At 37.3% G+C, this 26273-nt stretch overlaps 1 protein-coding gene across 7 annotated transcripts in view; it reads right to left on the reverse strand.

Moving 5' to 3' along the window:
• Nrg3 (neuregulin 3) overlaps positions 1 to 26273 on the reverse strand; it is a 1164783-nt gene that overhangs the window by 119797 nt on the left and 1018713 nt on the right. For 4 of the 7 annotated variants that reach the window (XM_060390918.1, XM_060390914.1, XM_060390916.1 and 1 more), the window contains exon 4: positions 12659 to 12685. In XM_060390918.1, coding sequence (XP_060246901.1) covers positions 12659 to 12685 — 27 coding nt within the window. The remainder of the gene's footprint in view (positions 1 to 12658; positions 12686 to 26273) is intronic. The other 3 variants (XM_060390919.1, XM_060390917.1, XM_060390915.1) reach the window with 1 other exon arrangement.

A 26273-nucleotide genomic window follows, 5' to 3' on the forward strand; every position in this document is an offset into this window, starting at 1 on the left:
ATCTGAAAAAGAAACAGTTACCCCTTACAAAAAGCATAATAACTTAATGACATCTAAACTAGGTGCTTATTTATGCCACGTTAAAAAGTGTTTCCTTAGGACCAGCTGGAAGCCTTATTCCTGCATGGTGTTTAGTCATCAAAGATTAATTATCTCCAATCTACTAACAAAATTTGACATAATTTATGTTTCACCTGATAACATACATCCTTGAGCATCTAAGGTTTGCAGAAGTCTATGAATTTACTACCTCTAAAGTAAACACTGATGTGTTTATGTAGCAGCTCAGTGGAAAATAGCATATTGTTTCCCTAACAAAATGTATTTGTTTTTGTGTTTCTGTGAACAGCACAGCTTTTTAATGTTTCAATTCTTCCCATAGAATCTACCAATAAAAGTTTCTTAACTGATACTGGACTTTTGTCTATAAATATATGTTCAGCCATGTTCAATTTTCACTTGTAGGAATAATTTACAAATGCATCTACATATCATTGAACACTGGGCTACAGTTACCTAGAATTGATGTCCTCTGGTAGATAATATTTGCTCAGTGGAATAGTATGCTGAGCCATCTCTCATGTGAAAAGGATCCTGAGGTGGCCCATAAGTCAGAGACAACCCCTGCTCCTGTTGTTAGGAATTCTACATGAAGACCCAGCTGTATAACTGTTACATATGTGCAGAGGTTCTGGCTCCAACCCATGCATTCTCTCTAGTAGGCAGTTCAGTCTCTGTGGGCCCCTATTGGCCCAGATTAATTGATTTCTTGTGGTTTCCTTGACCTCTGGCCACTTTAATCCGTCCTCCCCTTCTGCCACAGGACTCCCCAAACTCTACTTAATGTTTGGCCTTGAATCTCTGCATCTGCTTCTATAAGTTGCTGGGTGAAACCTCTCAGAGGCAGTTATGTTAGGCTCATGTCTGCAAGTTTAGCTGAATAGGATTGTGTCAGGGGTTGGTTCTCAGTTTTAGCAGGGGTCTCAGGTCAGGCTAGTCATTAGTTGGCCATTCCCCCAATTTCTTATCCATCTCTATCCCTGCATATCTTGTTGCCTGGACAAATTTTGGGTTAAAGGATTTGTGGCTGGATTGGTCTCCTCTACTCTCCATTGGAAGTCTTGCCTGGTTACAGAAAGTAGTCATTTAAGGTTCTATATTCCCTAGTGCTAGGAGACCTAGCAAGGGTCACCCTCATAGATTCTTGGGAGTTTTCATTGTCATAAGTTTCTAGCTTGTCTAGAGATGTCCCCAACAATTCCAGTTCTCTCTGCCTCCTTCCTCTCCTTGCTAGCCCTTTCCCCAGCCTATTCCTTCTCTCCACTCACCCCCAATGTCTATTCTATTTCCCCTTCTCAGTGAGATTCAAGCTTTCGCCCTTGGGCCCTCTTTGTTAGTTAGCTTCTGTGAGTCTGTGGATTCTGGCATGATTTCCTATACTTTATGGCTAATATCCACTTATAAGTGAGTACATACCATGTTTTTCTTTCTGGGTCTGGATTACCTCACTCAGGGTGATTTTTATTTTTAGTTCCATACATTTGCTTACAAATTTCTTGATGTTATTGTTTTTAATAGCTGAGTAGTGTGCGATTGTCTAAATGTACCATATTTTCTTTATCCATTCTTCAGGTGAGGGACATCTAAGTTGTTTCCAGATTCTGGGTATTATGAATAAAGCTGCTATGAACATAGTTGAGCAAGCTTTCTTGTGGCATGATAAAGTGCCTTTTTGGTATAGGCCAAGAGTGATATAGTTGGGTCTTTTAGTAGAACTAATCCCAATTTTCTGAGAAACTGCCAAATTGATTTCCAGGTGGTTGTAAAGTTTGCATTCCTACCAGCAATAGAGGAATGTTCTCCTTGCCATCATGTACTGCCTCTTGAGTTTTTAGTCTTTGCTATTCTGATGAGTCATTTTCAAAGTCATTTTGATTTGTATTTTCCTGATGACTAAAGACATTGAACACTCCTTTAAGTGCTTCTCAGCCATTAGAGATTCCTCCATTGAGAATTCTCTGTTTACCTCTGTACCCATTTTCTAAATTGTGTTATTTATTTTGTTGATGTCTAGTTCCTTGAGTTCTTTATATATTTTAGATATCAGCCCTCTGTCATATGTAGAATTGGTAAAGACCTTTTCCCATTCTGCAGGCTGCCATTTTGTCCTGTTGAAGGTTTCCTTTGTCTTACCAAAGCTTTTCAATAAAGTCTCATTTATTAATTGTTGATCTTAGTGGGTGGATTGTTAATTTTCTGTTTAGAAAGTTGTCTTCTGTGTCAAGAAAATTAAGGCAATTCCCCACTTTCTCTTCTATCAGATTTAATGTATCTGGATTTATGTGGACGTCTTTAATCCACTTGGATTTGAGTTTTGTGCAGGGTGTGGTTTTGTGTATGGATCTATTTGCAGACATCCAGTAAGAGCAGCAATATTTTTGTAGATGCTTTATTTTTTCATTGTATAGTTTTGGGTTGGGTTATTGGTTAAAAATTAAATGTCAGTACATGTGTGGGTTTATTTCTGGGTCTCTGATTCGATTCCATTGATCAACCTTTCTAGTTTTATGCCAATAACATGTGGCTTTTATTATTATTGCTCTGTAGTACATCTTTAAATAAGGGATGATGATATCTCTTGAAGTTCATTTTTGTACAGAATTGTTTTAGTTATCCTGTTTTTTTTTTCCTTATGAATTTGAAAGTTGGCATTTCAAAGTCTGTAAAAAATTGTGTTGGAATTTTAGTAGGAATTGCACTGAATCTGTAGGTTGATTTTAGAAATATGGCTATTTTTGTTATGGTAATCCTACTGATCTATGAGCATAGAAGATCTTTCCATCTTCTGTTATCCTCTTTAATTTCTTTCTTCAAAGATTTAAAGTTCTTATTATACAGCTCTTTCACTTGCTTGGCTTGAGTTATTCAAGATATTTCATGCTATTTGTAGCTATTGTAGAGAGTGTTGTTTCCCTAATTTTTTTTCAGCCCATTCATTATTTGTACATAGGAGGGCTACTGATTGTTTGGTTGGTTGGTTGGTTAGTTTTTTTGGTTTGTTTGTTTGTTTGTAATTTTGTATCAAGCCACTTTGCTAAAGGTATTTATCAGCTGTAAAAGTTCTCTGGTAGAATGTTTGATGTCACTTATGTATACTATCATATCATCTGCAAATATCAATACTTTAACTTTTTTCTTTTCAATTTTTATCCCCTTGATTTCCTTTAGTTGTCTATTTCTCTGGCTAAAATTTCAAATACCATATTGAATAGATATGGACAAAGTGCACCACCTTGTCTTGTCCTTGAGTTTAGTAGAATTGCTTTAGGTTTCTTTTTTGTTTAAATTGATGTTGGCTATCAGATTGCTGTATATTGCTTTTATTGTGGTTAAGTATGCACTTTGTATCTCTGATCTCTCCAAGACATTTAATATGAAGGGATGTTGGATTTTGTCAAAGGTTTTTTTTTTGTCAGCATATAGTGTGTTTATTTATATATTGTGGATTATATTGATAGATTTTTCATGTATTGAAATATCTCTATATCTCTGGGATAAAGCCTACTTAATCATGGTGGATGATGTTTTGGGATTCAGTTTGTGAGTATGTTATTGATTATTTTTACATCAATATTCACTTGGGAGATTGGTCTCAAATTCACTTTCACTTTCATATATATATGGTTAGGAATCAGTGTTACTGTGAATCTGGCTATTTCTTTAGTGGCCACCAAAATACATTAATTTTCTCTTATAAAAGATGTAGAATGGTAATTAACATGCAGTCAACTTGATATAATACTTTTGTTAATTCTAAAATTATGATATAAATAACACCACATAATTTGAATATAGCATAAGTCTATACATTTCCTCATGGAAAACTCAATGCATTGTTTTAAGTTCTAAAAAAGCAATTATTTTTTCCATAACTTAAAGTTTTAATGAAAATTTTTCCAAAATTCTGCCATGTGAATTTTAGAATCACTCAAGAATCTTTCCAAACAGCCCATATATAAATATATTATGGTATTTGTGAAATAAAGTCAAACAACAAATATAACACCCAATAGTGTTCAATTTATTTTTTCAAATAAGAATGAGCTTTGCACAAAAGACATTTTAGACAATAACTTTTCCCTGTGTTTTGATAGTTTCCAAAGAGCCTCACTCTTTCTGTTTTACAAGCATCACACCTGCTTATGTTATGAAATACATCAGGGAATGGTCAGAAAAATATATTGAGTAACAAATAATTCCAGTGGACATAGTGTTGTGTGACTGAGCACTTGACAACATAGCTTATTGTTTGTCAAGAGAGAAATTTTTCTTCTTCTTCATTGTGCCTTCTCAGTGTTGTCAATTTGGTACACTCTTTGGCCAAGCATCACATGTGGAAAACTGGCTGGATTTTACAGAAGCCGTAGAGCACTTGAGCTTACAAGGAAGTTCAGTTATTCCATATGTTGATGTAGTCACACTGTGAGATAAAATATTATGAGGGATCCTAAAATTTCTACTTTTAGCACTTTGTAAGTAAACAAAGCTTAAGTCATAAGCTAAAGAAATAATTTGTTGCTGCTTGAATGTCAATTCTATGATTTTATGTTTTCAAGCATAATTCTGTACCTTATATGTTGCCCTAATTGTGTTGGCTAACTTTATGCTTTAACTGACAGTGCCTTCCATATTAGTATTTGTTTTTTAATTTTTCATGATACAAATCCCACAAGTGTTGTTAAGAAAACATCATGAATATAACTGAGGAAAATCTGAACTTTGACAACTTCACAGATATTGGATTTGGTCTGGATTATTGCATAATATAATTATCTTTTAAAGTTAATAAATTAGTCACAAAAGGGGTTTAGTTGATTATTTTTAGTGAAGTTGACCTTCTTTCTCCAATTCTTAGGCTAAACAGTTCTTAGACCCAGAGAGTGAGCCTGAAATGGCAAACTCAGAGTAACATGGAAACACTAAGAAGCTGTATAAATTTTCTCTATGACAATATTAATGAAACTTATATATTTGATTGTTATTCAATGCCTTCTGCTCTAGGATTTAGTTCTACTGCTTTAGAAAGGCGTTGAATAGCTTTTTTTTCCTTTCTGTTATTGGATTTTGCCCATTACATTTTATAGCACTGATTATATTATGTCACTATGTTTAGGTTTGTTTCTTTTTAATCCTAGGACACTATGGTGTTGACATTGAAAAATATGTCTGTGTCTTCAAAATATCTGGCATATAGTAATTCAGGTAAGTATGTATTGATTAAATAGTAGCAGGAATTTTAGGCATATTGTTTGGAGCTCCTTGATGTAAAATAGGAAATTTTTAGTAACTCTTTGAATATTGTAGGTTTTGAAACTTTTCAGCAGGCTTACAGATATTCCTGCTCTTTTGGGAATATTAAATTTTGGGGAAAACACCTGCTCTAAAACATGTGCTTGCATTATTTTGTGAAATGCACTGTACCTCAAGCAAAAAGAAAATTAATGTTATTCAAATTAATATGGGAGAGTTTAGAAAGAAGGTATCCCAGGACTCATTAGAACAAAATTGGACAATATTATCATGTTAAATTTGTCCTAGGTATTCAAGGCTGTTTCAACAATTGAAAGGTGATTAATATAATCTTTCATTTCAATGATCTAAAAATAATTGCATGATCATAGCTATAGATTGAGAAAGAGTATTTGTAAAGATCATTTATGGTTAGAAACCCTTAGAAAATTAGGAATGGAGATGACACCTTCAACTTGAGAAAACATATTTAAAAATGGCCCACGTTAAACACTATACTTAATGATGAGGAACTCAAGTGTTTCAACTGGAATCAAAGTACCATATCACTGAGTAACAAAATAAGCATATCCCCTCTGACAGAATTTTCAATATGATTAGTGGTGACTAATCAAATGAGGCCAGACACAGAGCTTAAAATATGCAAATTAGAAAGGAAGAATGAAAATATGTAACGTAACTAGAAAAAAATGGTTTTTGTATTTGCTTATGATACTGTTATGAATGTAAAACAATCTTTGATCATCCACAACAGTAAAATTATTTGGGGGAACTAATAAATAATTATCATTATACCATAAATGATTAATAAATAAAAGATGACCTCTGGCTTAACTAACAATAAAGAGTAAATAAAATTAGAAAATAAACTCACAAAAACTGTTGTTATATTATTCTTTCCCCAAGTCTAAGGGTATAGCCTATAATATGTATACATATATATATACACATACATAATATATATATTCTATAAACTCTGTATAGTCACACACACATGTGTATACATATGTATATATATATATATATATATATATGGCTTAGAGATACATCTATAAACATATGTTAATGTCTGTATGAAAAAATCTGAAAAAAATCAAATGCCAAAAATTTTTAAAAGAATAAAATAAAAGGAGAGCGATTCCATAGTAATATATGGGAAGACTCAGTGTGGTCAAGAAGCCAGGTTTTCCTAAAATTGCTTCTATAATAAATATAATCCATGTACAAACCCTGGTGATTCATATTGTTCCTTTTTTAATCTGATTCCAAAGAAAAATGAAGAAGAAAATTTAGTATGGTCAATTTTGAAAAACAATAAAATAATAGTAACTGACAGACTGACACTGCTTGCCTTCAAGACTCCCCCAAAACATACAGTACTCAAGGCAGCAAGGTACGGACAAGAGAAATAGCTGAATGGGACAGAACAGACAGCCCAGACATAGACACATAGATATTTGGTCAAATAGAGAGAAGACACCATATTTAACAAATAATGTTCAAACGCTGGCTACCTCATGTAAATGAAACCAAGGAGGATAGTTTTGTTTCCATCTTCAGGAAAAAATAATTCAAAATTAATTATATCCATAAATACAAAACACAAAACCATAGCACTACTAAAAGATGACATAGAACGACATTATGTAGCAGTGACATTTTAGACAAAACACTAAAGGCAAGTTGTACAGAAGAAAGAATTAAATAACCATCATAGTTCACTAAAATGATTTTTTCTTTGTGAAGGCAAATTTTTCTGTCAAGACAATAAAAAGAGAATCCATTGCCTGACAGAATGTAATTGCAAAAGATGTAACACTGCTATCGAAAATGAAGAAAGAGCTCTTAAAACTCCACATGAAGAAAAACAGTCAAAACTACACTGAAGATCTTGACACATACCCCACCAAAGAAGATCTGCAGATGACAAATTAGCATAGTGAAAAAATGCTACACATTAGAGGCCAGGAAAAGGTAAATGGGCACTGCGCACCTGTTAGAATTGTTGAAATCCAGAATGCTGACAGTGGCTAAGTTCTGGTGAAGACGTGGAACACCAATCCTGTTCCTACATTTCTGACTGAAATACAATATGGTGAAGACACTGTAGAACAACTTCTTATAAAAAAAAATGTATCCTCACTGTGTGATCCAGCGGGAGTGAAAGCTTACATATATGTATCCACCCTCATGAGACTATTTATCATGAAGTTATATTGATAATTGTCACATCTTGAAAACTACCATATGAATTTTGTGAGGTTAAATACAAAGGAAAGTGGGAAATTCAGACAATGAACTATTACTCAGCAATAGTCCTCAGTTTCTGTACAATCATGAAAAGTCGTGAAAGTATTGCTTTCTCTTGTCAGTGTACTTCACATCACACAGATGTCTAATTTTACTGAACTATCATGACAAAAACTGGCAGTGAAACCAGCCAAACCATAGAAGAAGCTTGAGGAACCCTTGAAAGAGGGGAGGCAGGATTGCAGGACATAGAGTATTCAAGGACTCAACAAAACCCACAGAATCACCTATCCCAGGGTCATGGGGGCTCCCATAGACTGAACTGCCAACCGCATGCATAGACATGGGCCCTCTGCACATATGTTACTGTTGCTTAGCTTGATCTTTGTATGAGCTCCTAACAGTGGGAGCAGGGGCTGTCCCTGACTCTCTTGTCTGCTTTTGAAAAACTTTCCTCCTAAGGGGTTGCCTTGTCTTACTGAATTTGATATGCCATGGCTGGTTGATATCCATGGGAAGTCTGCCCTTTTCTGGAGAGAAATGGTGGAGTAGAGAAGAAGAAGGAAAGAAGAAGGAGAAAATCTGGTTGGGATGGAAAATCACCAGTATGGAAAGATAAAACTTCAATTTCATGACATATCAAAACTATGATGATGATTAAAAAGAAAAAAGATTGGTGACTGTCAAAGTTTGAGAAAGGAAAGGCAGATGTACAGGGATTCAAAAAAGTGAAGTTTTATGCTAATGCTAATTATTATATGCCCATCATTATACAGAACAATGTGTGAGCATCATCCTGAAAATCATGGACTCTGGGTTATGATGACTGCATGCAGGATCGTCAGAGGTAACACACGAACCTCTTTTGTGAGAAATGAAAACAACTGGGAGGCTGTGCACATGTGAGAAATATACAAGAAATCTCTGAATTTTCTATGATATTTTGCTGTGAACTTGTAAAAGTAGATTCTGTAAAAGTAGATTCTATTTAAACAATTCACCCCCCCTCACATACACACATGTGAACAAAACTGGCATAAATAAATATTCTGGACACCAATACATTCACCAAAAATTATATGCATATTGGGTACACTTCTGCTTTCCATATTCAATTTTCATCTATAGATGATTTAAGAATTTCATTATAACATCTTCAATGAAAAACATTTTACCCACTTCATTTATATAATCATAGTTTAAATTAAAAATATCTGTTTGCAAACTCACAAACATCATTTTACATACTTATAATCAGCAAAGGGTATAAATGGACAAGTAAGTTCATTGAAATAGGATATTCTCTAATTGTGTAAACCCTACTCCGAATTATGTTTTACAGTTGTCATTAGCTACCTGGATACAAGACATTCTTGTTGGCTCCTTCTTTCTGATCAACCCCTTCCCTCTAAGGCAATATCTATTTCAGAATTCAAATAGTCACACACTGGGAACTCATTCCCTGTAAGACTTTAGACCTATGATTTGACTCTTTTATAAGACTCATTTAGGCTTGAGTGTCATATAGATGAACCTCACAGTAATCTGTTATTTTACTTGGCTCAAGAATTGCACTTCTAATGAGTTCTCCCACAGACCTTTCAATATACATTTTAGTTCTACTGTAGTATGCATGTCAGCAATGCTAGAAGTCTCCTGATATTTTGGAGACTAGTCTATTTCTTTCAAAAGAGATGATTAGCACTTTGAATAGCAGTTTTGTTTGCCATCTTGCCACTTTGCTTATGGGATCTAAAATGCCCCAGCCTTACCACCAGCTGAGAGGTGACTCCTATCTCTCAGATGTTCAGTTCAATAGGCAGGGGACATCCGTTCTCAGAACCTTCAATCACCACAGCCCAGGGAACCAAATTTCCTTAGCCATGGGGACTAGTGCCCACATTTCTCGAAAGGACTTTGAGGGTCATAAGCCCACACCACTAATACCTATTCCCTGCTACTGTTAGTGAATAAGGAGGGTTCACTGCTTTCCCTTTTCACTGACTTACTCACCATCCCACAAACCATGCTGATTGTTTTCTGTAGCTTGTGGTCCATGGCTTAGCTTTAGTCTCTTACTCCTCTGAAAATTTCTCATTCATATCTTTCATCACCAGTTGCCATTCATTCTCTCCTTTGATTTCAGTTTCTCCTACTGTAACTGAAACCCAAAACTTAAAGGAATAATCGGGTTTTCCTTTCCCATTTTAAAAAGCTGTTTTCATTTTATTTACACCTACAAAGTTGCGGATCTATACTCCTGTGTAGTGGGAGTTTGGATTTCCTTAAAAACTCAGTTATGTTATGTGAATATGTTTTTGTTTTAATCCCAGGTGTGGGTTGTGGGGCTGATTCTGATTGTCCACAGCCATTAACTATGATTGTCTCATGCACTAGCAGGAGCTTGACTTTTGCCAGTTACAGATTGTTTAATTCTGGGTACTCTGGTGAGGAAATAAATGTCAGAGAACAGAGGGGGATCGAGGCTCGAGGAAGAAGAAAAAGGAGGAGGAAGAGGAGGAGGAGGAGGAGGAGGAGGAGGAAGCTGCTTCTCCACATGCTGCTGCCTCTGCTGGCGATGCTTCATCCTGCTGCTGTGTTTGCTGCTGTGTTTGCTGTTGCTGGATTAGTTGTTTGCTAGACTGTTGGAGATTCTGATGAGTAAGAGTGGACTTGCCTCAAGAAACTCTATGTCCCTAATCAGCAGAAAGTAGCCTATAGAGGTCTATGCTCCCTTTTCCCTCTAATCTGTCTCTCTTACTCAGTGTTTTAGGGTTCAAAGAGATTAGGATGGAATAAGGATTGGAAGCTAGGAAGAGGTTTAAGAGCCCAATAAAAAAGGTAATATATATTAATATTAGCTATATATTTATGGATAGGTAGTTTATTATATATGTATATATATGTATATATAAAATGAATAATATATATATACATATATATGTACATACATATATATTCCAATACTCCTGACCTCCCGGCTCCTAAAGAACACTTCTTGTTGGGTCTTACAAAAATTCTGATTTTTTTCTCATTTCAGGTATTCATATTATGGTATAAATTACTAAAACAGTCTATTCTTTTTTTAAGAGAGTCTAAAGTAGCATTTACTAGTCTCATTTAAGGATTAATGGGGTTATTTGATTAGTTCTAGAGAGCAAACTATTAAGAAAATAAAGATGTGAGCCATTTCAGACCAAATCTTTTAAGGAAGACTAGGTTCTCTGTACCCATATACTAGCTATAGGCAACTGACAAAGTAACCGTAGGAAATGTTGAAGCCACAGGAAAGCATCAACCTGTGTCACCTAATTATTGCTTAGTAGTCAGTTGTTTACCAGAGCCACTTTGCCCTAGGCAAGAAAGAATACTACCTTACAATAAAACGTTCTGTTTTTGAGACATTGATGAATTATTTTTTATCCAGTTGCTAATATTCTTAGCTATAAACAATCAGCTCATTTCCATTGCCTATAGAAATTTGCATATAATAAACATTTTCTATCTCAATTCTAAAACCCTAATTTCATCTCGAGCAACAGTTACCTATTTATACAACTGATCCAAAAGTATATCTTCTTAAATGTTGATCTCCAGTTTGATTTGTTTGCTTCTCTCTCTCAGTTTGGCTGTGCACTAGCCTGAGCATTCGTTGAAAATTTTTCTTTCTCATAGCGTCTTCAAATTATTATCCGTCAATATACAAGGTAGTTACAACCTCTTATTCATGAGTCAGGTCATGAAACAGGAAATAGAAATTCTGACACAAAAATGATGCCACCAATCTATAACCCTCCATACTTCACAGCAATACAACCAACTTGACATCTTCTCTCAAATAAGGTACCCTAAACTCATATTTTTATATCCAATTTCATAAACATCTCCTATGAATGTTCTGCATGGTCAGCTTTTTCTCAGTAATAGTATACCTCCTAACTAAGAACACAAACAGGAAAATTTGAAGTCATCCTTAAAAATTTGCCAGAGTAACCTTCATCATCTCTTCATTTCAAATATTTGTTAATATGACATTCTAAAGACTTATTAGCTTTTCCATACACTTCTTACATCACAGGAGTCCAAGCTAGTATAATCTTGCCTGAGTAGAACTAAGATACTTATTATTTTATTGCTGTAAGTTACTAGTCTCTAAATTCTACCCAGATTATTTCTAGTAATCAGCCTTCATTTTTTGCTGACTGAGATTAAATAAGCATTGTCTTAATGAATGGGCTTGTGTATGAGTGAGTACGAGTGAATTTGTCTGAATTCTCACAATCCACAGTACATAATAAGCAAGTATTTAGATCTGCTTTATATAAGAAAAAAACCTAAAGTTTAAGATACAATTGGGCAGAACTGGAAGAACTCAGCCTCAAAGGTGAGTTTTCTCAGTTTCTTTAACTCATAGCTACTAAGCACCTTGCCATATTGAATTTCATGGCTTACATTTTACTTAACTTGTAATAGACTCAGAATTATCTTCAATTTGTAATGCAATTTTCAATAAATACAGAAGGTAAAGTTTCTTGAAGAAATACTAATATTTTAAAAAATGTGTCAAAAATTAATAGTATTTTAAGAAGAATTATTTTAATTTTGCTAATGGAAATCTGTTTATGTCTACAATTAAAATTAGTACTGGTGTTAAAATGTACCAACACAGTCATTTTGTGAGAAGAAAAAGGATTTGAGTAGAAAACAATATAGATTTTTGAATTGTTGTTGTCTATCATATATGTTTTCCATGTGGAATTACTGACTCAAGAAATTTATATATATACTAAAATAGGAACTGTTAGAACCTCAGTTTAACAGATTAAAAAATATGAGGAATGAGAGGAAAACATCAAAGTATAAATGCAAATTCTATCTTTGCAGAATTTCAAAAATGCTGGACACCACATCATCTTCTGGGTATATAACTGAGGCTTTTATTTTGAGCTGTTACATAGTGTAAAATGGACTAAAGGGTTTTTTGATAGCCAATAGATCCTGATAATGAGACATTTTGATTATAATCAGTTGGAGGAAAACAATATGTACAGTATCGAAATGACTCAGAATATTTAAGGAACAAATTGTTTCATCTTACCCATGAATTCAATCCCCAAGTGGTCTGCTACATCAAAGTCAGCATGGAAAGAAGGGAAACAGAAAGAAATATGGGTTAGAAAAAAATTCAAACAAGGACATCAACCCTGCAAGACCATCCTCCCAAGGCGAGGAGTTTGTCTCTATTTTAATTACGTTAGCTTACGAGATGTAACGACATCTAATGACAGCTAACAGTAACAGCTCTTGGTATTGTCTTTAATATTAATTTGCTCAAAGCCTATAAATTATTACTTGGCCTGTTAGTGGAATAAAAATGCATTAATAATGAAATATACTAAATAAAAATTTAAGAGGAAGGGATCAAAGAATTTCTCGTAATGTTATTTTTATAATCCATCATATTCTTTGTAAATTAAGTCTTTGTTCAACATAAATCTGTTTGGATCTCTACATTATTAAAAATGGCAAAGCCCCAACCAGGCTATGAAAATTCACATACACAAACTGATGATTTTTCCCTCTACATATCATATGAGACAATTGTGCAGTGGGAGAACCAAACATCTCACATAGGTCACAAAGTCTTGGATGGACTGAAGACACAAACCCAGTGAATCTGACGTGTAAGCCTCATGACTGCTTGACTCATTCGATCAAAAACAAATGGCAGAAGTGTCACCATCTGTCATGTGTGGCCATGGGCACAGACAATCTTGAACAGCCTCTCTGCCTGTGGGCAGCAAAGTAACAAACAGTGCTGGCCGTATTTATTTAAACAGTGCCTTCTTTCTTTTAATTGTTTAATAGTGTACTCATTCACTTTGTAAATTTAACATTACTTAATGATGTTTTCTGTTGCACAGTATTTGTTTGGAATGAGAGTTAGTGGGACAAAAAGTGATTGCAGAAAGCATATTTGTTTCTAAACCCAATTATGGACTTCTTTTGAGGGGTTTTCTATTTAGTAAAAAGTCATTTCCTTTTAGAAAACATATACATAATTACTAATTACTATTAGTGCATATATGCACACACACATGCAGAGACACTCACATACTTGGCACTCTATCTTAATATTTTAGCAATTTTACTTAGTTAATTCACCAGTCCTAATTAAGGTCACTAGGTTGTACCAGCACCACCACTGTTTCTACAGCTCTTCCATCACGGCAATCAGAGGCTATGTGTCTTAATCTCCCACATTCCTTCCCTCATCTACAAGCAGCCTCTACATTCTGCATCAGTTCAATTGACTACAGTTCACTTGAAGTGATTAAGATTTATGTAAATTACAAAATGTCCACTTTTATGAAGAAACATGGCAAGTGTTTCTAAAACATGGATTTATCCCTTTCTCCTCACAGCAATTTTTCACTGATTGTGCTGTGTTGACATGTACGTTCTTCATTATCGGTACATTTTTGTGAAAAGACAGTGTCTTGTTCTCAGTGAATTCAAACATCATCAGTGGAAGAAGACAGAGTAAAACCTCTGGCCATTCCTTTTTGTAAATGCCATGCTAAAAATCTGCAGTGATGGGAGAGTACAAAAGCAAATATATTGCTCCTGGGAGGGGGGAATGAAACTTGCTTTGCAAAAGAATGAAATGTATGAGAAAAAGGATAGTCTAGGCTTATGTTCTGCAGACAAGAAGCCCCCGACTGTGTGCTCTGGAAACATGGAGGAGATACTGGATATACAGAATTTAAAAGTAAGGTTTGAGTGAGATTAGCCATCGTGAATGTAACTAAAACTCTTCCAGTAAGGTGATTAAAACAGCCAGAAATGACACAATTTTTCATTTTCATAGAAACAGAAGCAAAAGAAAATCAAGAGACAACAGTGTTTAGAAATCAGGAAGCAGAGGCTCCTCAGTTGATCAGAGGTATTAAGAGGCAGAGGCCCTCAAGGAATGGACCAGAGGTATTCAAAGGCAAAAACCTGAAGTCAGGAGGACCCTAGCTTTAACTTGGTTGAAAAGACCTTTCTTGTAAAGCTTATATGAATCAACATCGAGCCAGTTATGTTGGTAAGTGCATAACTGGTGGCTGGTCTCCATGCTTCTATGCCCTATAATGCTCCACCTATGTGTGTGACAAGGGATGTTGACAAGCAGGCTTCATGAACCTGTAGATTATGCTAAGAAGTGACACACTGAGAGTCAGTCTGCATGCTTTACGATCACAGCATCATAGTCAAATCTCACAACGAAAAATTATTCAAACACCGAAGAATATAAATGAGAACTTTGTTTTAAAAAAATCCTTTTAATATAAAAGTTGTTCAATTTTACAGCAAAGTCTTATTTATGCTCTTAGGTATTGATGGGAAATTGCTTACTAAGTTTTATGATCTTTTCATGGAAACTGACGGGACTGAATATAAAAAATATTTTAAAAAATCAGTTATTATTTAAAAACCTCTACCTCCTGCTCTTTCAAGCCACCACACACCACTACCACACACATTGCTGTATTAAAAATGCTAAACACTGTGATCACTGTTATCAGTTTGAAGACACTGGCAGACGTTGGTTCACACAGAAGGATCAATGAAAAACACGACAGAAAGGCAATTAATTTTGTATTTTCCGTCATACACAGAACATAAACCACACTATTTCTCAGAAGACTGTGTTGATTATTTATAAAGGTAAACAGGCACACTGAAGACATTCAGGCCACCAGGAAAAATAATAGAAAACATCAAGAGGAATAGATTTGAGAATTAATCAATTAATAGTTCATTTATTCATTCACTCAAACCACTAAGTACCAAGAATTGCTTAAATCTTAGGGTGAACAAGAGACTCATGGCTCGAGCCAAAGCCATCTGATTTCCCCTAAAGCATACATGTAAAATGTGCAATTTACATATTTTTAACACTTCGACCGATTTTGTTTTAGAATATCCATAGCTTTAAGACTGTGTGAAAGTGGTTGACTTTTACCCAGCACTAAGTGCTATAGGAGATGGCATAAAGATGAGATGATCTCACAGCAACTCAAACTGGCACCTATGCACAGAGGAGTGAAACAACTCTGCCCAATCATACTCCTTAGAAGCAAGGAGGACTGCAACTGAATTCAGGCAGCCTGACTCTCCGCCTTCGTTTATCCAATTTACAAATGTCCTCCCTCTGAAGAAATAGCCCTTTTTTTTGCAATGCCATCAGGTCATGAGATCTTCAGGGATGAATTATTTAATCCACTTGAAAGAATAAGTTGTCTTCAAGTATCCTCAAGCATCACTCAAGCACCACTTGCTTGCTTGTTCCCCCTTTTTTTATTGATGAAAGGCCAAAGATGAATTGGCTGAGGGAGGGCATAAAGGAAAATAACGTTTTTCTTTCACCAAGAAGCCAAACTATTAACATTTACCAGGAAATTTTCTATAAGATTAGGGTGATTTGGTTATTTTTCTATTCATCATGTGTTAAAATTTTTTGTTTGAAAATATGCCAAATATTAAGCCAAATAATCTTAAACTTGGAGTAGTATTTAATAGATACCAGCAATTCTTTTGTAGAACTGAAAGATGTCAGTGGCTTCGGGAATAAATAAGTGATAGTAAGACATTCTGTCAGGTCAAAGGTACTAGGACACCTGTCAAATTCAAGCTTTTTATCAAAATCATCTATTCCTTGTGTGTAACATGATGTGTTAAAAGGTACTGATGTTATAAAACAGGAAATTCAAGGCATTCATTGTCTTTCTTCACATATTACCTTTTTATTTAGGAATAATGCTGAAAATATACCTGTTAGAAATAGTCAAACACAAGGCACCACTATTAGCAACATTCATCAATAGGATTCCCCCACCTAACTGAAATTCCAGCTGCACATGTCTAAAACCACTTCGCATCCTCCTGAGCTGGGACAGCGTGATGCCTCAGAAGGTGTCTTGGTTTCCTTCCTTACTGCTGTGTTAAAATACCCTAACAAGATCAACTGAAAGGAAAAAGGGTTTCCTCAGCTCACACACACATCCATGTTGCAATCCACTACCATAGGGAAACCCGCAGCAGGCACTTGAAAAAAATGCTAACAGTCATCCACACTCAAGAACAAAAAGAACTGATTAATGAACATCTCTCTTTTTCACATATAATTCAGAATCACCTGCACAGGGAATGATACCCAACACTGTGAACTACTTTCAGTTAACACATAATCCCCCGTAGACATGCCAAGGGACCAACTCAGTCTAAACATTTCCCCTTAGCATCCCCTTTCATGGTAATTCTAGATTGAAACAAACAAAAAACCAAAACAACAACAACCAAAAAAAAAACTTTTGCCCAGCCCAAAGACTTCTTTTATCTCCAAAAACATGATGGAAGAAAGAATTTACTCCTGCAAGTTATTCACTGATCTCAACATGTAACTACACATATACTCATATGTACACATACGTGCATGTACTAAGTGTTTTAAAAAAAAACTCTTGAGCAACTCAAAACTTTTTTATTTATCTGCTGATGTGCCAAGCTCAGCTGCCAAAACTTCCAAAGTAGATGAGCCGAAAAAAGGACAAAACAGTCCTTAACTCCAGTCTCCAGATGAAATGGGGTGTGGTGTTGCTTAACCGAGAGCGAAAGGTTCCCTATGATGCAGCACAGGGATAAAGTAACACTAACTCAGGCTTCAGCCTCTGTCCTGGGGTAGGAGTAATGGAACAAGGTGACATTACCACAGAATATCTCCACAGATGCTCATTTAAACCTTTGATCCATGGAAAGTAGAGAAGAACTTCACATACAAACAGTGATCTGTGGCTTATACAGTTACAACACCAGGAGCCAGTGAGATGGCTCAGTTGGTAAAGTCACTTGTCACCAAGATGGATAACCTTAGTCTGATGTCCAGAACACACATGCAGAAGGGGAAAACCCACTGCTTAAGTGGTCCTCTGACTTCTCTATGCACATTGTGATGAACAAGCGTTTGTAAATATGCATCCCAGCACACACACACAAACAGAGAGACAGAAAGAGAGAAAGTTAAGAACAAGTTTTTAAAAAGAAAATTACAACATTGACTCAAGTTGGTTCAGTGGCTTCTCCATAGCTGCAGCCCTGAAAGCACCTCCCAGTTTGGCAGGAAGGGCTGTGTTGTCTAGGACTGCCCATGGTTCTAGTGATCTCTGCCAGCTGCTGTAGGAAAAACTTGCAAACCACCCACCCAATTACAAAGCAAGCCCAATACAAACTGGTTCTTTTCCTAATGCAATATAGTCTGTCACTCTGTAGGTTCCACCACATAGATCTGTGTCATGACTTTTCCCTGATGACATGCCAAGAAAAAATAGTTCATTGGAACAGAGCAGAGGAAATGGATGTGTGAAGACAGCAGGTAGAGTCCTAACTATTTGCTAACCCTTCATGTCTTACTTCCTCACTCTCCAGGAATTTCTAAAATGACTATTAGAATAGTAGGCTTTTTCATGATGCAATAATTTACTCACGCATCCTCCTTGATCCCAGATAAGATTATAGGCACGGTGACAAGAGGTCATTTGTAGAAACAGTGTCAGACATGTTACCATTAAATACAGCAAGAGAAGCAAACTAGGAAAGGAGGTGTTAAAAGCAGAGGTTTCTGGTTAAGGAGGAAAGCAGGGAGTAGAAAGTAGGGGCAGACCCAGCTACAGCTTCTTCAGTCTAGAAAGTAATATGTGGATTTTTTCGATTACATATCTTTCATAAAGTCAGGGGATCACAATGCAGGTGAATTGTGTTTGCCAAAGGCTGTCCAAGCACACAACTGTGTCATTAGGGGGGAAAGGCACTAAGTAGTTGATGAGAGAAGGCAGTGGCAGGAGGCAGAGTAAGCAGCAGACCTGAATGCCCTTTGTCAGGCCCTACAGCAAGGGTAGAAAGGGGCAGACAGGATCTTGTCAAAGGGTGTAACATAATCCTGCAATGGGGAAATCAGGAAAGTCTTTGCCTAGGAGGTCTAGAGGGAGAAACAGGTTATCATCTTACCATCATGATAGCTGTGTAGCAGAAGCATTAGATTTGAGTGGCCAGATTCCAATCTCAATGCTTCCTTTGTTACCTCAGGAAGCACACAGTTTTAATTTTCTCCAGCACATTTATATTTTACAATAAAATTTACAAATGCTTACAAATAAAATTTGTAAATTAAGTATCGATAAAACAAGCAGAAACTTTGATCACTAACAATTGATAAAGTTTTGTTGTCTTTTCTAGTACCACTTCTGTATTTGTAAAGTAAGCTAAGCATCAATTGTACACATCACCCTGTATCATAAGCCTAACCGAGCTCAGTAGGCACAGTCCTCTGTCACTTCTATTATGCTGGGATGAACAGCCTTTTCCACTGTTGAGAAGAGGCCATGACACCATTATTGTAGCCAGCATCCCCATAGACAGGCCATCAATCACCAAGAAGGCAAAGCCACTCTCCTTTCTTGGAGCCTTTTTTTTTTTTTTTTAGAGAGTGTGACCTCTTTATTTTCCTAAAAACTCTGTTGTTGATTCTTGTTGGACACAGACCCCTCTGCTTCACAGCTTATAATAAAAATAAGACTACTCATTTGTGCTAAGGGGAAAGCAGCTGCAATGGAGACCAGGCCACATATTCATGCCTTTCATACTCAAGATGAGCATTGTGCTTCATAAAATATAATTTCAAAACAGGGCTTTGAGGACTAGTGAGGTTCTCAGTGGGTAAAAGTACTTGCTATCAGGCTTGATGATCTGACTTCAGTCTATGGGTAGAACAAGAGAACCAATTGGCATAGATTATATATTGCAGGTACACAAATAATCAGTCTCAGGCATGCAAATAGATCAGTGCTTTAAAATCGTCTAAAATAAGGCTTCCTTAGACAGTCATGACTGACCATTTGCTTTCTCTGCATTCTAGACTTAAATCTTTCTGAGGATGTGCTCAATGGCAGAGTGAAGACATAGAAGATGATATATATTTCTCCACTTTAGTCCCCAGTGTTGCCAGAAAGAAAACTAAAGGAAAGATTCAAAGACTCACCTTGTTTAAACCGCAAATATAATTTCAATGGGATAGTATTTTATAGCATTGGGCATAACCAAGTTTCCATTTACCCTCTAATTAAAGATTTTAGTAAGAACTTCCACTGTATATAAGAAATTTTTATTCAAAATAAATACTGCTTTCCCTTTGCCTGTCAATGGTGATGGTAAATCTGTACAAGTGAATTTGTGAGGTTTCTTGCTCATGTAAAAAAAATTAATCAGCTAGCTTCTTGGCATGTTTTGTCAACTTTCTCACCTTCCTATGGCAACTTCTACATATACTGCTGCATTCAACTTCAAATATTAGCTTTGAAAGTTCTGCCACTGAGCCCTGAAGCAATTAATTTCTATGAAAATTGAAAGGTCACATTTATAGATTCCTGAGCACTCCACATTGAAAAGTCTCATAAATCTCACTACTGAAATATTCTTATTTTTTATTCTTTGAAAATTTAATGTATGTAAACACCATATCTTGATCATATTCACCTCTCATTACTCCCATTCACTTCTCCCAGGAGCCCCATCACATCTCTCTCCCAAACTCAGGTCTTTATTTCATAATTGCTTTTTTGTTTGTTTATTTAACCTCCAAGTCCAATCAGTGCACATGCATGTGGGTCATCCACTGGGGCGTGGACAGCTTTCCAGAGGCCACATTCTGAAAAAGAGGTAGTCTTCTTCCTCAACAGTCATCAACTGAAAATTGCCCTTCAGCTAAGGGTAGATCCTTGAGAAACCCTGCCTTTTCAAGTCTGAATTTTTAACTGGTTTGGTCTTGTGCAGGTCTTGGGAATAAAGGAGTGGGAAAAAGGAAGAACAGGGATCCAAAAGGTAAAATATATGAAGGAACATAATGAAAGCCCACTAATTTATAATCTGATTCTTATGTCATTTGCAAACTGCTTATCACTTCAGGCTATTATTTAATGAACATTTTCCATCAGAAACTTTTAAATATTTCTATAGTAATTAAGATGTTTCTGCATCTTAATTTATTGAATTTATCATTCAATAACTTAAATTTAAGCAAGCAAGACTTGCAATGGGTCTTGCTTTTTACCCCAAGTATTGAAATTCCATGTTTACATCACTGATGATATTCAAGATACTATAGACATTTATAGATGCAAATACTTTTTAATTAAATGTTTATTTTTATATAAATTACAGTTTATTTTTTTGTATTCCAGCTATAGCCCCCTTCCTCACCCCCTTCCAATCTTACCCTCCCTCCCTCATCTCCTCCTTGCCCCTCTCTAAGTCCACTGATAGGGGACGTCCTCCTCCCCTTCCATCTGAACCTAGCTTAACAGGTCTCATCAAGACTGGCTACAATGTCCCCCTCTGTAGCCTGGCAAGGCTGCTCCTCCCTCAGTGGGGAGTGGTAGTCAAAGAGCCAGCCACTGAGTTCATGGCAGAGATGGTTCCTGTTCCCCTTACTAGGGAACCCACTTGGATACTGAGCTTCCATGGGCAAATATGTTTTTTATTGATTATGTTTTCATCACTGAGAAAATTCCTCACACAGACAACTAAAAGAGGATGATTAGTTTTGTCTTACAGTGATTTGTTTAATGATGAAAGGATTAATAGAGAAAAACCTGTTAATATCATGAAGTGAAGTACACGGAGATAATAGATGAAGAAAACTAGTTCTTGGGCCTTTGGAACTGGGTTGTAGCAATAATTTAGAAAACTTTGTCGATATGGACAAGAGCAAACATAGAATGTTGTGAAAAGGGCTTAGTGAGTAAAGCCATTGGGAGATCAGGGTGCTGAAAGCAACATAAAGTCAAGAGTGCACTCAGGATGTCACCAATAATGACAGCAGTTCTGCTCGTGGTTGGACTAGAGGCAGGTTTTGTTACATTTTTAGGAAAGAATTCACACACACTTTGTGTTCTGAAATTTTATCACAGGTTGGGCTTATGAGACCCATATGAATAAATATGAGAGCATCCCTGGGAAGGGATTCTCTTGGGCTAAGACTTAAGGAAGGATGGCAGCTGAGTAAGCTCAGTTTCTGACCAGCTCATTTGAGGGTTCAGGATGAAGGACATGACTGTACACCTGTGTTGGAAGTGAGTTCATTTTGATGCATTGGGACATAACAGGATCCCACACAAACCACAAACCACTTATCTCATCCTCCTGAGGGATCAGATTATAGGTGTGAGCCACTAATTACAGCTCTTGAGCCTTTTGCTTTTGTGTGTGTGTATGTGTAATTTTTAATTTTTTTTTATTTTTATTTTTCAGAATTATAACTTAATTATATCATTTTCTTCTTCACTTGCTTCCCTCCAAACTCTCCCATATACCACTCCTTACTCTCTTTCAAACTCATGTTTTAAAGCTTATTTATAAGTAATTCCTGTTACCATCAGGGAATGTCATGGGATAAGGTAAAGCCACCTGACCATGACATAATTAATTGACTGATATCTCAAATATTAGATGATAATGAAATAATTGTTGCATTCTGTTTTCTAATTCTACCTTTTTTATCACTGCAGCTACACTGTAGTGACATTTTCTTTTTAATTAACTAATTAATTAATTTTTTTATTATTACAATTTATTCACTTTGTATCCTAGCTGTGGCCACCTCCCTCATGCCTCCCATTCCTACCCACTGTCCCTTTTCTTCTCCCTTGCCCCCTCCCTCAGTCCACTGATAGTCCATCTTACCCTAGCCTATCAGGTCTGTTCAGGCCTGGCTGCATTTCTTCCTGTGTTTTGGTGCAGCTGCACTACTCCTAGTGGAGAGGAGATCAAAGAGGCAGCCACTGAGTTCATGTTAGAGACAGCCCGAGGGAAACCGCTTGGAGGCTAAGCTGCCATTGACTTCATCTGAGCAAGAGGTCTAGGTTATCTCCATGAATGGTCCTTGGTTGGAGTATCAGTCTTTGCAAAGTCCCCAGGGCCCAGATTTTTTGGTTCAGTTGGTCTTCTTATGGAGCTCCTGTCCCTGCCAGGGCTTACGATTTCCTCCTTCTTTCATAAGATTCCCTGCACTCTGATGAAAGTTTGGTTGAGTCTCAGCATCAACTTCCATACCCTGCTGGGTAGAGTCTTTCAGAGACCCTCTGTGGTAAGCTCCTGTCCTGTTCCCTATTTTCTTCAGCTTCAGATGTTTATTCCATTTGCTTTCTGAGTGAGGACTGAGCAACTTCCCTAGGGCCCTCCTTCTTCTTTAGCTTCTTTGGGAGTGTTGATTTTAGTGTTTGTCCTATGTTATTTGACTAATATCCACATATAAGTGACAATATACCATGCATGTATTTGTACTTCAGGGTCACCTTACTCAGGATGATCTTTTCCAGTTCCCACCATTTACATGTATCTTTTTTTTTAATAATTTATTTTTTATTTTATGTGCATTGGTGTGAGGATTTCAAATCCTTTAGAATTGGAGTTACAAACAGTTGTGAGCTGCCATGTGGATGCTGGGAATTGAACCCGGGTCCATTTGAGGAAGAGCAGACAGTGCTCTTAACCACTGAGCCATCTCTCCAGCCCCTACATGTGTCTTTTTTTATTGTTGTTGTTGTTGTTGTTTTTGGCTGTATTTGCCTGTATTTCCCTGAGAGCTGTGTTCATTTACTCGTTATATACCTCTAAAAACTGAATAAACATAGATTTGAGCTCATTTTCCTGTGTTTCCAATGAATTAAAAGGATGCGGGGGGTTTCTGGTGAAACCATGATGTCGTGATTTTTGTTGGATGTGTTCTTATGCTGTTCTCTAGCTATCTGCTTATCAGTAACTTTAGCTGATTGTTCCTGGAGTCTGTACTGCTGGCGGGGTCCCTCTGTCTCTGGAGTCTGGAGTATTCTTCAGGAAAATGACAGAGGTCCATTGGTTTGAGAGTGGATGTTGTTGTTTCAGCCGTTGCTAAGGGAGGAAGGTCTCAGGTGCATGTGTGAAAGCAGGGGAGTGTGCGTGGGAGTGTGCCTTGGAGGACTGGGTGCTAGTGGGTGTAGACGCCTGGAGGCTGGAGCTTAAGCACAGGTTGGGTTGCTGGTGTGTTTTGCAGGCACAGTGTACATGCACAGGTGCCCTGAAGGCCTCAGTGGTCTATAGGCCTGTTTTATTGTCCTCTAGGCGCTCAGATCTGTCTGGGTTGCACCATCTTGGCTCCAGGAATTGTTTGCCTGGACACCACTGGGAGACTCACACAGCAGGGGTTTGAATGTTGAGAATGCTGTCCCAGGGATCCCTATCTTACCCACATTGGGGGTATGGGTGAGAGGGATCAGAGGCCTAGCTGCTAGTGTAGGGGGACCCTGCATCTGGGGCTCTGCATGCATTCACTTGAAGGCACATTCGCTCACTCACAGGCCTAATCGGAAAGCACATGGGATCCCGTTGTTCTCTATTCTCAGATTTGGGCCTGCAGGGGCAAATGAAAGTGTAGAAGATCTGTCAGTGGTGTCCACTGTTTGACCACCATGCAGGGAGGCCTGTGGTTGGGGCTGCCTCTGCCTTTTTAGACAGGGAGCATGGAGGCTCTTGCTTGTGGCAGCCAGCAGGGACTGTTATACTTGGGGCCACCTCCACTGTCTGTCACCAAGCAGGGAGGCTGGTGCTTGAGGCAATGGCAGCTTCAGCAGCTGAGTAGGGAGACAAGTGCCTGGATCCAAACTGTCACAGCTCATGGGTTGTCCTCTCTAGTCCAGGAAGCCTCAACATCGATATTCTTCCTTCAGCTGTCCCTCCACTCACCAGTTTGGGAGTTTCAGATCATCTTCCCCTCAGATTGGAGACCCCTATTGGCATTTTCTTAAAGTGACTCATTTATAAATTATGCTATCAAGTTTACTGTATAGTAATGTCTTCACTTAAACCATAACTATAACTTTTCAGATTTTCTTAGCACTTTTGGGTTTTCAGCCACTGCTTTCTTCCCTCCTCTCTCTCTGTGTGTGTGTGTGTGTGTGTGTGTGTGTGTGTATGTATGTATGTATGTTTGGAGTTATGTAACTTGTTTCTCTTTGAATTGCATATCACCTCAGACACACATATGGGAAAAGCCAAGTACTGTTTTATGTCCTGTTCTAATACCCCAGTCACACAGAATTACATAGAGACAGCTATTGCTATAAAATGTTCTTATTTTGCTGTTTTTAGGAAAATTGTAAATGTAGTGTTAATAGAACTACAGAGAAAACCATCTACAAGGTTCGCATACTGAAGATCCAACCCAGTCATGGTCTTTGCCCCTGCTGATCCATATGCACACAGGGCAGTACATATGGGACGAGTGAAAGTGCTTGTTTTACTTTCTTGTTGCTGTGATCAAACACCCTCACTTATAAGTGGATATTAGCCATAAAGTACAGGTTAGCCATCCTGCAATCCACAGACCTAAATAAGCTAACTAAAGTTGAGGACCCAAGAGAGGATGCTGAAATATCACTCAAAAGGGGAAATAAAATAAACATCTGAATTAGATAAAGGAAAGAACTGAGCAGAAGAGGGAGTGGAAACAGGTGTAGAGAAAGGAAATAGAGCTGGGAGAGAATACGAAATTGGTATGGAGGTATCTGGGAGTTTATGATGTGACCTCGGAGTCTGTGGTAGTGATCCTAACTGAGACTCACAGAAGCTTGAGGGAAGGCAGGAGATATGGGGTATGGAAGATGTGCAGGGGGCATTAACGTGGGAATGGGAATGGAGCCTAAAGTGGCCACCTTCCATTGCCAGACAAGACTCCACTGAGAGAGAGGGACACAAACCCCCATACAAAACTTCCCACCCAGCGATTCAACTTGAGTCATATGCCATGTGAGACAGCCCATCGCTGACACTATTAAAGATACTCTGCTAAACTTGAAGACAAGAGGTTAGCACAACAGTCCTCTGAGTGGCTTCACCCAGCAGCTGATACAAACAGATGCAGAGACCCACAACCAAACATTAGGTGGAGCTTGGGAAATCTTATGGAAGAGGCGGGAGGAAAGATTAAAAGAGCCAGAGAGATCAAGGACACCACAAGAAAACCTACAAAATCAACTAACCTGGTCCCGTTGGGGCTCACAAGTACTGGATCACCAACCAGAGAATCCCTAAAGGATAGATCTAAGCCCCTGCACATATGTAATAGATGTACAGCTCAGTCCTGATGTGGACCTCTAACAGCAGAAGTAGAAGTAGAAGTGGACCTCTAACAGCAGAAGTAGAATCCCACAGAAGTGGGGGAAGAAGGAATGTAAGAGCCAGAGAGGATGAGAACACCAGAAGAACACAAAGGGCTCACAGGGACTCACAGGGACTGAAGCAACAAACACAGACCCTGTAAGTCTGAACTGTGTGTGTATCTATCTATCTATCTATCTATCTATCTATCTATCTATCTATCTATCTATCTATCTATTTGTATCTGCATATGTCATTGTTATTAGCTTTGTTCTTGTTGGCTTCCCAACAATGGGAGTAGGGGTGACTCTGATTCTTTTGCCTGGGTTTGGGACTCTTTTCCTCTGGTTGGGTTGACCCTTCCATCCTTGATATGAGGGATTCTGCCTAGTCTTATCGTAATTTATTTCACCATGTTTGATGGATATCCCTGGGAAATCTGCTCTTTTGTTGTTTTATTTTGATTTTTGTTTGTTTGTTTTGAA

Source organism: Meriones unguiculatus, chromosome 9 (genome assembly GCF_030254825.1).
Source record: "Meriones unguiculatus strain TT.TT164.6M chromosome 9, Bangor_MerUng_6.1, whole genome shotgun sequence".
Lineage (NCBI taxonomy): Eukaryota > Metazoa > Chordata > Mammalia > Rodentia > Muridae > Meriones > Meriones unguiculatus.